At 37.2% G+C, this 13,113-nt stretch overlaps 1 protein-coding gene across 1 annotated transcript in view; it reads right to left on the bottom strand.

Moving 5' to 3' along the window:
- Window positions 1-13,113, bottom strand: part of PPP6C (protein phosphatase 6 catalytic subunit) — a 37,698-nt gene that overhangs the window by 9,795 nt on the left and 14,790 nt on the right. The window contains exon 2 of the mRNA XM_038549372.1: window positions 6,611-6,706. Within this exon, the coding sequence (XP_038405300.1) occupies window positions 6,611-6,706 (96 nt within the window). The remainder of the gene's footprint in view (window positions 1-6,610; window positions 6,707-13,113) is intronic.

Here is a 13,113-nt window from a genome sequence, read left to right as displayed (position 1 = left end):
TGTATATTTCATCATTTTCTATGTGACTGAAAATTAGTAATTGACAAATTGTACATGTGGTAACTTCAGTCAACTAGATTATCTTAATCCTAATTCCTAAAGAAAACTTCAGTTTTTCTAAGGATTTTGGATTAAAGGAATTTACTATAATTTACTGTACCAACTATAACTAATCACTTCCTATACAATCATCTTTTATACTTGAAAATAAAATTATTCAATTTCTAACACTTAAAACATACAAGAATCTTAGTCATAGTGAACAAAACTGAAATTTAAATGTTAACTACTCAAAGAAATAAAACACTGCCCTTTATAACAATATTTCATAAATCTGAAGTTATTACTTGCTTGAAGTTAAAAAAAAAACTTTAGAAGTTTAAATAAAATTTTCCTACCTTCTTAAAATTAGCAAGCAAATAAATGAAATGTTCAAATCTCAGTCAAGTGGTAGACTATTATTTGTCCAAAATATTTGCTGTCCATTTCTATCTACGTGAAGCCCTTCCCTTTGAGACCATACTTCTCAGGGCGCCTGGGTGGCTCAGTCAGTTGAGTGTCCAACTCATGGTTTTGGCTCAGGTACTGATCTCAGGGTCATGGGACTGAGCCCCAAGTAAGTCTGCTTGGGATTTTCTCTCTTCTCCCTCTGCCCCACACCCTCCACAGGCTATCTAAAATAAATCTTTATTTAAAAAGTATACTTCTCAATTTCAATCCCACAGATATATATATATGATGTATGTATATCATATATCAATTACATAGCGTATATGTTTATATATATACACACATTGTATGAGCAGTAAAAATATGTGTGTACATATCAGTGAATATATACATGTAAGTATGTTACTCTGGCCTAATAATTCCACTTCCATGACTATATCCTAAAGATAAATAAATACTGTGTAAATATTTAGAAAATGTGTTACAATATCATTTATAATAATAAAAGAAACAACCTTCAAGACTAACATAAGAGACTATATTAATAAAGTATGATCTACCAACTCAAAAACTTGGACTAATCATGAATAATGATTATAATGGAAACTACACAGCAAAATGGAAAAATGATTAGGGTAAAGTATGGAACACAAAACTATACCTATAATAAACCACACACTTTTACTATGTATACACACAGAGTCAGAAAGGGAATATTTAAAAGTTTTATAAAAGTTACTTTTATAAAGGTATGGTAAAAGAATGAGTGTCCTTAAACTTTTCTACTGAAATTTATAGAAATATGTTTTTAAATAAAAATTTTGTAAGTTTCCATTTACCTTATTTATTTATTTATTTATTTATGAGATGATCAAATTTATTTATTTATTTATTTATTTATTTATTTATTTATTTATTTATTTATTTATTTATTTATAGAGATGATCAAATATTCTGCTTCAGGGACCCAACAGTTCCTACTCTATAATGAAAGTTTTTTTCCAAAATTCTTTAGTATAAAAAACATTCACTGAGAACATGTGCAGACAACTAAGCTTGTCCGACACTACTGGAAGCTCACTCATCATTTCACAAATAATTTCTACCATCTAGTATGTTTTCCACATCACAGATGCTCTGTAAATCTCATTTTTTTAAAATTTTTATTTATTTATGATAGGCACACAGAGAGAGAGGCAGAGACACAGGCAGAGGGAGAAGCAGGCTCCATGCACCGGAAGCCCGACGTGGGATTCAATCCCGGGTCTCCAGGATCACGCCCTGGGCCAAAGGCAGGCACCAAACCGCTGCACCACCCAGGAATCCCCATGTAAATCTCATTTTTTTAAAAAGATGTATTTATTTATTTTAGAGAGAGAGAATGTACACATGAGGGGGGAGAGCAGAGAGACAGAAAGAGAGAGGGAAGCAGACTCCATCCTAAGTGCAGAGCCTGACGCTGGGCTAGATCTCACAAACCTAAGAGGTTGTGACCTGAGCTGAAACCAAGAGTCCAGACACTTGACCAACTGAGCCACCCAGGCGCTCCTATAAATCTCATTTAAAACAAAAGCAATTCAAAAATAAAACAAAACAAAAGCAATTCTGAGATGTGGATTTTATTCCATTACTAGAGGCAAGGAAACAGTTGTCTAGCTCGGTAGTTTTTTTTAAACGTTTTAGTTTCAGGACCCATTCATAGTCTTAAAAATTACAGGTCTCCCAAAAGCTTTTGCTTATATAGTTTTTATCAGTTGCTACTGACCATATTAGAAATTAAAACAAAAAAATTAAAACTAATCATTTTAATATTTAATTTTTAAAATAAGTAACTCATTAAATAGTAACATACACATATTTCTAATGGAAAATAAACAGTTTTCAAAAACGACACAAATTTAATGTCTGGCTAAGTAAAATGTCGCTACGTTTTCATAATCTGCCTCTACATTCAATCTGTTGCAATATACTGATGAAAGTATATGAATAAAATCCAGCTTCACACAAGTATATTTTACAAAATGGAAAAGCATTTTAATAACCTTTAGAGATTAATGTGCATATTCTTTTAATATTGATTGACCACTTGATAAATGGTCTTTTTCCTATTCCGTTAGATGGACTGGTCAAACACTTAGTGACTAACATACCGGTCATTTGAAAACGGAAATGATATTTCATTATACATCAGCAAAAAACCAGATTCGTTATCATCACCACCAACAGAGAAGTCTTTAAATATCAGAAGCTGACAGCCTCATGGTGGTAAACTCAAATTTTCTAAAATTCCTTTTAAAAAAAATTATTTATTTATTTATTCATGAGAGACACAGAGAGAGAGAGGCAGAGACACAAGTAGAGGGAGAAGCAAGCTCCACGCAGGGAGCCCGATGTGGGACTCTGTCCCCGGTCTCCAGGATCATGCCCTGGCTGAAGGCAGACACTCAACTGCTGAGCCACCCAGGTATCCCAAATTTTCTAAAATTCCAATTATTGATTTGAAAACCCAAATTTTGTCACTGGCAGTAAATATTATTAATTGTTTTCTTTGAAGTGACTGGCTCACTCCCTCATTGGTGCAAAGATGGTGGCCAAACATCCATAGTTTGTTATCCATTCTCTCAAGTAAAAATAGTGTTCCATAAAAAAAAAAAAGAGGCTATTTTCAGCTCGTGATACAAAAAAACTACACAAGTATTTTCCTTGATCAAACCATCTTTCTTTAGTATGCACCAGATGTGCTCTATACATACTTCCTATTTCCATCACAGGACTATTTAAAAGATGCGTCAACTCAAGGGTTGAGAATTACAGTTAATATTACTGCTTCTTCAAGAACATTCTTTGTGGGCAGCCGGGGTGGCTCAGCGGTTTAGTGTCGCCTTCAGTCCAGGGCATGATCCTGGAGACCTGGGAGAGAGTCCCACATCGGGCTCCCTGCATAAAGCCTGCTTCTTCCTCCGCCTGTGTCTCTACCTCTCTCTCTCTCTCTCTCTCTCTCGAATAAATAAATAAACAAAATCTTAAAAAAAAAAAAAACCACACTCTTTGTAATCATGGTATCTATCTTGCCAGGTAAGTATCATCATCAAGGACATTTTTAAATTGATACTGGCATTTTATTTTACTGTGAATGCATGCTGGTAAAGAATACAATGACAACCAGCATAGCCTGGTGCTACTCCCTGGATTCATGCTGAGATACTAGCAGTTTACCCTCAATTGATTTTGTACCACCTTATAGACCTTCAAAGGTCTATAGGCCACATTTAAAAAACTTGTGACCTAGCAGAAGTGACTTCTTCAATATTAATATGTAGCCATGCCAGGATTTAAAGCTCTGACAATGACATCTATGACCTCCTCACTAGATTACACTGTTTCAATGCTTCTTAGCACTACATGCTTGCCAACATTTTTTTTTAAAGATTTTATTTATTTATTCATGAGAGAGACAGAGAGAGAGGCAGAGACATAGGCAGAGGGAGAAGCAGGCTCCATGCAAAGAGCCCGACGTGGGACTCGATCCCGGGTCTCCAGGATCATGCCCTGGGCTGAAGGCAGCGCTAAACCACTGAGCCACCCAGGCTGCCCGCCAAAATTTTTTAATGAGTTTATTTATACTCCTAACTCAATCTTACAATGCCAGAACTGGCCCAAGTGGAAACAACTATACAAATCCCAAAAGATACATACTACATTTGGATATTTAAAAGCTCCTAAAGTCCCATGTTTTTGGTTAGCAATTGTTATAAAGGTCAAGTATAAGAGAAACAATATTCAGTTTGGTGGAAGTCTTAAAATAACATGGGCTTACACCTGAAACTGTATGTCAACTGTACTTCAATTAAAAACAATAATAATAAAATAAATAAATAAATAAAAAATAAAAAATAAAATAAATAAAAAATAAAAACAATAATAAAAAATAACATGGACACAGGCACCCAAGTAAGTTTCAAATCTCAACTATGCCCCTTAGTAGCTGTGTGAGTTTGGGCTAATCCTTCAATCTTGCAGTCTAAGTTTTCTCTTCTCCATAATTAATCTCAAGGACTCTTGAAAAAAATACATGGTACATGTGAAAAAGTACTTTGTTAACCTTCAAAACACAAGAAAATGTTAGCAAGAATTGTACATTGGACTAAAGGTGTATATGTAACAAAGAAGGTAAAATTTGGGCAGCCCAGGTGGCTCAGAGGTTTAGTGCCACCTTCAGCCCAGGGCGTGATCCTGGAGATCCAGGATCGAGTCCCACGTTGAGCTCTCTGCATGGAGCCTGTGTCTCTGCCTCTCTCTCTCTCTCCTCTCTGTGTATTCTCATAAAAAAATAATAAAATAAGATAAATAAAATATAAAATAAAATAAATAAAATCTTTTTAAAAAGGTAAAATTTTATTACTTTAATTAATAGTTAAATTAATAGTTAATTAATTCTAACTATTTTAGTAGTTAGAAGTTGTCTCTAATTTCCTGACCTTTGATCATGGCTGTAATTTACATAACAAAAAGTTCTTTTAAAAATAAATAAATAAATAACCCAGGTAACCTGTCAATTTTAATATTATAATAAGGGGAAAATATTATTTGGTTTATTTCAGCTTTTAGGAATGTGTTATGCCATGCTTATATTAATATCCTTTTTTTATTAATATCCATTAACTTAGCAAAATACAAATGTTTATTATAGTTTTGAAATAATTTATACAGAAAGAAATGCACTACTAAAGTCTACTACTCTAGAGAATTGAGATTTTAAAAGATCAGAGATGGGGTACCTGAGTGGTGTAATCATTTAAGTGTCTAACTCTTGGTTTCAGCTCAGGTCAAGATCTCATGGTTGTAAGATGAAGCCCCACTTGGGGGCTCCGTGTTCAGCACTGACTCTGCTTGAGTTTCTCTCTCTCTCTGCCCTTTCTCCGCGCCCCCCCCTTTCAAATAAATATATCTTTTAACAGATCAGAAAGGACATAATGGGCTCTCTATTCAGAAGATGATAACATGCAGATGCCAGATTTATTATGACCTCAACCACCCAGAGAACAAATTGAAAACCACAAAAGTAAAGAGCCCTCTAAAGTGGTCAAAATAGAACTTAATTCACAGAGCAGCCACCAATCACAACCAATTTATACATATTTCTGCTCCTTTAGGTGGTCTTATTTAAGGCAGGGAAATTGCACAGATGACAGCAAGTCCTGTCGGCATCGATAAATACTATATTATTTACAATACGTGTCTTATAACCACAACTCCATTGTACGCATACAGCAGGCTGAATGAGTGTTCTGTTCAGCTTTCACTCCCAGTTAAAAAAAAAACAACAGGGCAGCCCGGGTGGCTCAGCGGTTTAGCACCTGCCCTCCGCTCAGGGCATGATCCTGGAGTCCAGGGATCAAGTCCCATATCGGGCTCCCTGCATGGAGCCTGCTTCTCCCTCTGCCTGTGTCTCTGCCTCTCTCTGTGTGTGTCTCTCATGAATGAATAAATTTTTAATAATCTTAGAAAACAACAACAACACACAAAGCACCTCTACAAATACACAGAGGGTTTTCCAACCGAACTACACGCTGACAGTAAGAGTCTAAAGATGAGGTGTACTACTCCTGCCACTGCCTTGAAAGTCTTAAAAACAAAAACTCAGCAGATGAAAAAAAAAGGGACACATTTTCTCCTCCTATTCTAGCAGTGACTTGCTGTAAAATCATGCACCAACAATTTTATCTTTCTGAACCTTTGCAATTCTCATCCCCACTAAGGAAATAATACATTTACAATAAAATGTGACATGAGTGAATAGAATGAATAAATAGAAATGAATAGAATAGAAAATTAGTGCCTAAAACCAAAGCACCTCTGTTAATCACAATCACTGAGCTGTCCACGTTTATTTTCTCTCTCCGCCCTTCACAGAGCAATAATGCTGCATTCTATCCACTTTGCAAGTATAATTCCAACAAACTCCATGAATAATTTGACCATTGCTTTTACCCACTGTAATAGTAACCAGGAATCATTAGTGTCACGCAGACTTACGCAATCTATCAAATGACCAGTCTTTTTTGTTTCTTGTTTTTCTGGCAGCTTTTTGCAGCAAACATGGAAACACATGCAGACTATGGACAGTACAAAAGCTAAAAATCTGCTCATGAAATTTTACCTGTCCGTGTATGTCTCCACACACTGTTACTGGTGTCGATACTGGCTGGACGTTTGACTCTTCTAAGAGGAGGTCACAAACATAGTCACATAGCCGCTGTAAGAGAAAACAAAATGCAACCTTTCACTATAATATTAAAACTAAGGATCAAATGCAAAAAAAAAAAAAGAGGTAATATATATATAGTTTCATAAGAAAGGAAACTATCCTTTTAACAATTCTGTGGTTTGATTTGTCAACTTCCACCTTCATCTTATAATACCTGAGAATGACACAAAATGGCTATTCCAAAATGCAAACTCCCTGGCTACACAGACAATAGGTTCCAGAAAACAGATTTATTTTTAAAAATCTGTAAAATGATGCTTGTCACCAAACAAATGTAAAAGTAAATAATTTTAATAGGAAAAAGTTTTTTTTTTTTTTAAAGGGTTTTTTTTTTTTTTTAATTTTATTTATTTATGATAGTCACAGAGAGAGAGAGAGAGAGGCAGAGACACAGGCAGAGGGAGAATCAGGCTCCATGCACCGGGAGCCCGACGTGGGATTCGATCCTGGGTCTCCAGGATCGCGCCCTGGGCCAAAGGCAGGCGCCAAACCGCTGCGCCACCCAGGGATCCCAGGAAAAAGTTTTTATCTACTAATTTTTAAAGTAAATTCCAGGAGTGCCTGGGTGGCGCAGTTGGTTGAGCATCCAACCAACTCTTGGTTTTAGGCCCTATGGTGAGCTGCACACTCAGGGAAAGGTTTCTCTCTCCTTCTCCCTCTGCACCTCCTTCTTCCACCTCTAAGATGAATAAATGAATCTTTAAAAAAAATAAATGAATACAGTACATTTTAAACCATGCACTTACCACATGACCTAGCAGATGCACTCTTGGCAGTGAAAATTTACGACCACATAAAAAAATTTGTGTACCAATGTCCCTAGCAGCTTAATTCATAACAGCCAAAAACTGGAACTAAATCAGTGTCCTTCAACAAGTGAATAGTTAAGCAAATTGTGCTATAGTCATTCCATGAAATGCTATTCAGCAATAACAAGAAACTACTAACACACAACAACTTGGACGAATCTCAAGAGATTTATTCCAAGTGAGGAAAAAAAAACCTATATCAGAAGGCTACATACTGTAGGATCCCATTTATATAACATTCTTGAAATAACAAATTATAGAAATGGAGACCAGGTTAGTGACTGCCAGGGGTCCAGAAATTAGGGGCAGCAAGAAGGAAGTGGGTATGGTTATAAAAGGACAAAATGAGGAATCTTTATAGTAACAGAAGTATCTGTATCTTGAATATTGTGTTGGATAGATAAAACTTTTGGATCTAACAAAATTGCAGGGAAATAAATACACACAAATGAGTAGAAGTAAAACTAGAGAAATCAGAACAAGATCATGGTTGTGTCAATGTCAATATCCTGGTTGTGGTATTTTTACTATAATTCTACAAGACCTTACTATAAGGAAAAACTGAGTGTAGGAGTACATGGGATCTCTCCATATTCTTACAACTACAAATAAATAGTTATCTCAAAATAAAAATATTAAAATTAATTATAAAATGTAAACCTAAAATTGAAGAGTCACCCTACTTTTTTTTTAAAGATTTTATTTTTTTATTCATAAGAGACACATAGGGAGAGAGGCAGAGACATAGGCAGAGGAGAAGCAGGCTCAATGCAGGAGCCCGATGTAGGGCTTGATCCCGGGACTCCGGGATCATGCCCTGAGCCTAAGGCAGACGTTCAACGGCTGAGCCACCTTGGCATCCCTAATGATATGATTTTAAACATTAATTAAGAAACCAAAGAGGCGCCTGGGTGGTACAGTCGGTTGAGACTCCAACTCTTGGTTTAGGTTCAGGTCATGATCTCCAGGTTGGGGAAGAGGCTCCCCCTCAGGCTCCACCCTCAGCTCAGAGTGGGCTTGCCCCTCTCCCTCTGCTCCTCCCCAACACACATGCATGCTAACTCGCTCTCTCTAATATAAAGTCTCAAAAAATTAAGAAATCTAAATGTTAGGGATTCCTGGCTGGCTCAGTTGGTAGAGCATTTGACTCTTGATCTTGGAATTATAGGTTTGAGTCTCATGTTGAGTGTAGAGATTATGTGAAAAAATAAAACCTACGGGAGCCTGGGTGGCTCAGTCAATTAAGTGTCTGCCTTCAGCTCAGGTCATGATCTCAGGGTCCTGGGACCGAGGGCCCCATCAGGCTCCCTGCTTATGCTCTCTCTCCCTATCTGTCTCTTTTTCAAAAAAATAAAATATTTTAAAAAATAATAATAAAATCTAAAAAAAAAAAAAAAAAAACAGAAGAAATCTAAATGCTACAGTTTACCTAAACATGTAAGAGACATACTTTACCAACAATATCTACTTCATAAAGAACCAAGCATAGGAGAGAACTCACAATGACAGGAGGAAAGGAAGAGGAGGAAAAAGGCCCCTCAAAAGAAAATGAGGAGAAATACAGCTGCTTAGAAAATTTCAAAATAAGATGATTTGTTCTTATTCCTAGGATAAGTTCCTGATCTTCAAGAGAACCTCAAAGACAAGATCTTTCTTTTGGACTGGAGTCCCTCTGGCTTGGGGCCCCTGAGTAGCTAGCTCCTTGTACTGAATTTCCCACAACCTTCAGATGCTTCACCAAACAAGCCTTAGTCCTGCCAATAATCCATCCACTATTCATAACAGGAACAGATACCAGTGAGTGAAACAGTGTTTCTGAACTCAGAGCCTTTATAAGGAAAGATGGCTGCTCAAGATTACTACAGTTATAAAATTTAAAATTCTGGTTTACATTTGTAAAAGAAAAAATCCAGGGGCGCCTGGATGGCTCAGTGGTTGAGCATCTGCCTTTGGCTCAGGTCATGATCCTGGGGTCCTGGGATCGAGCCCCACATCAGGCTCCCCCCGGAGAGCCTACTTCTCCCTCTGTCTCTACCTCTCTGTGTCTCTCATGAACAAATAAAATCTTTTTTTAAAAAATTCCAACTTTTTCTTTCTTATGTGGGGGAAAAACCCAGTTCTTCGCTAGTGTATGCTTCTTTCCTGTGTGTCTTCTGTACTAGTCACACAGAACACTCACAGTTCTGGTCACCAACTATATAGAGGTTTTTTTTCCCAACAAGCAATTCTCTAACACTAGCTGGTTGTTCTACAATTTAATTCAATTCTGACACTATACATGGAGAGGTGACATCAGATCCTAGAAGGGCTCAGTCCCACAAGACTATGCCACCTCCTCCCCACCCACCCACTCCCACACACTACAGACATCAGTCACAAGCTCAGGTTATCACCTATGCTTCTGACCAAGCAGCTATAGATCAAAGGTTATGGAAGTTACAAAGATTTCGTCCTTAGGTCTAATTAATTTGCTAGAGCAGCTCACAGAACTCAGGAAAACATTTATTTATATTTACCAGTTTATTAAGAATGTGACAAAAGATACAAATGAATATTCAGATGGAAGCTCTCTGAACCTCTTACTTCAGAGATTTTATGAAGCTTCATCATGTAGACATAATCCATTATTAACTCCATTTTCAGCCTTTCTCCCTTCTGAAGAGAAGGAGGGGCAGGACTGAAAATGCCAAGCTTCTAATCACAGTTCGGTTTTTCCAGTGACCAGCCCATATCCAGGAGCCATCTGGGAATCCAACCAGAGTCACCTCATTAGAACAAAAGACACTCCTATCACCCAGGAAATTACAACGGTTTCTGTCCTAGGAACTAGGGGTAGAAACCAATATATATTTCTATTATCTCACTGCATTAAAAACCACCTATGTCAAATCTCTCACTTGACCCAAATGATAAGACTGAGACCCACAAGCACTCAGGCCACAAAGCTACTTAATCTTAGTGACAGATCTGGAACCCAGATTGCCTACCTCTTTTTACTGTACTATCTTGAATAGTTATTCAATACAACAAATATTTATTGAGAGCCTAATGTGATACCAGTAATTCTAGAAACAAAGAAATAAATAGTAATGACCAAACAGATGAAAAGCTCTGCTCTCAAAGGGCTTACACTCTAATGAGGAGAGGTATAGAAAACAAAGAAATAAGTAAAATATATATACATATTACTTTTTCTGATAGTGATAAGAAAAACAAAGAAAAATGAAGCACTGTAATGGGGGTAAATAATGGTAGAGGTGGGAGGAGGTACTGATGTCTTAAATAGGGTAAGCACAAAAGCCTTATTGATAAAATGACTTTTGAGCAAAAATCTGAAAAAGGTAAGGTTATGGGGGAACAGCACTGCAGCCAGAGAGAACAGTAAGTACAAAATGCTTAGGAAGGTATGCTTGCTGTCTGAGAAACATGGAAGCTGGCGTGGTTAGTGGACTGAAAGAGGAGAAAAATAGGAAAGCACCAAAGAACATTTTTAGGTCCTTGGGGGTGAATGTAAGCACCTGGGCTTTTAACAGGAAGCCATTAGGAGACCCAAAGCAGAGGAGCAATTATGATCTTATGTCTGCTAGGTTTTATGGGCTATGAGGAACTTAGGGGTAAGGAAAGGTAGAAGCAGGGACACCACTTGGGGGCTTCTACAATAATCTAAGTAAAAGTTAATACTGGCTCAGACCAGCATAATAAAAGTAGGAAATGGTCACAAGTGAACAGATTCCAGATGTTTTCTGAATGTAGCATCCACTAGATTTGAGAACAACTGGATACAGAATACTGAAAGAAAGGAATCAAAGATGACTCAATGTTTTTGGCTTAAAGGGTACCTGGGTGTCAGTTAAGCGTATAACTCTTGGTGTTGGCTCAGGTTATGCCCTCATGGGTCATGAGATCAAGCCCTACATTGGGCTCCATGCTCAGGCAAGGAGTCTGCTTGAAGATTCTCTCCCTCTGTCCCTCCCCTGACTCATGGCTTGCTCGCTTGCTCTCTCTCAAGAAAATAAACAGGGATCCCTGGGTGGCGCAGCGGTTTAGCGCCTGCCTTTGGCCCAGGGCGCGATCCTGGAGACCCGGGATCAAATCCCACGTCGGGCTCCCAGTGCATGGAGCCTGCTTCTCCCTCTGCCTATGTCTCTGCCTCTCTCTCTCTCTCTCTCTCTCTCTCTGTGTGACTATCATAAATAAAAATTAAAAAAAAAGAAAATAAAAAAAATTGGCTTAAGTAACTGCACAGTTGTTAATAGTCATGATTGAGATAGTTAAAACTCCGAGGAAAGACTTTATTGTACTTTTTTCTTTTAAATAGAATTTATTTTTTAAAGCAATTTTAGGTTTACAATAAATTTTAGCAAAAGATATAGAGAATTCTCATATATCTGCTGCTCACAAACACATACATACAGCCTTTTCCACTATCAATATCCCATACCAGAGCGATACAGTTGTTACTGATGAAGCTACATAGATGCATCATTATTACACAGAGTCCAGTTTACCTTAGGGTTCACTCTTGGTGTTGTACATTGTATGGGTCTGGACAAATACATAATGACATGTATATAGAATGATAGTATCATACAGAAGTTTCACTACCCTAAATATTCTCTGTGCTTCATCTATTCATCCTTCCCTCCCCTAAGCCCTGGAAACCACTGATCTTTTTTACTGTCATCATAGTTTTGCCTTTTTCAGAGTGTCATACAGTTTATTTCACACATAAGTCACTTTACAGATTTGCTTCTTTCACTTAATAATATGTATTTAAGGTCCCTTCATGTCTTTTAGTAGCTTGATAATCTCATTTCTTTTTAATGCTAAATAATATTCTACTGTCTTGACGTACCAGTTTATTTATCCATTCACCTACTGAAGAACATGTTGGTTGGTTCCAAATTCTAGCAATTATGAATAACTGTCATAAACATCCATGTATAGGTTTTTAGGTGAACACAAGTTTTCAATTAATTTGGGTAAACAGCAAGGAGCATGACTACTAGACTATACAGTAAGAGTCTGGCAAGAAACTGCCAAACAATCTTCTAAAGTGGCTATACTACTTTGCATTCCCATCCAGCAGGAATGAGGAGAGTTCCTGCTGCTATCCAACTTTACCAACATTTGGTGGTATCAGTGTTCTGGATTCTAGACATTCTAATAGGCTTGTAGTAGTATTACATTGTTTTAATTCCCATTTATTTCCCTAATGATGTATGATACAGAGCATCTTCCCATATGCTTGTCATTTGTAGATCTTCTTCAGTGAGTTATCTATCTACTCAGGTCTTTGGCCCATTTTTTAATGGAGCAGTTTGGGGATCCCTGGGTGGCGCAGCGGTTTAGCACCTGCCTTTAGCCCAAGGCTCGATCCTGGAGACTCGGGATCGAATCCCACGTCAGGCTCCCGGTGCATGGGGCCTGCTTCTCCCTCTGCCTATGTCTCTGCCTCTCTCTCTCTCTCTCTGTGTGACTATCATAAATAAATAAAAATTTAAAAAATATATTTAAAAAAAAATAATGGAGCAGTTTGTTTTCTTATTATTGAATTTTAAGAGTTATTTGCATATTACGGATAAA

This window comes from Canis lupus, chromosome 9 (assembly GCF_011100685.1).
Source record: "Canis lupus familiaris isolate Mischka breed German Shepherd chromosome 9, alternate assembly UU_Cfam_GSD_1.0, whole genome shotgun sequence".
NCBI classification, from domain to species: domain Eukaryota; kingdom Metazoa; phylum Chordata; class Mammalia; order Carnivora; family Canidae; genus Canis; species Canis lupus.
Note: the sequence above shows the minus strand (reverse complement) of the source record. Positions and strands in the feature narration are given on the sequence as shown.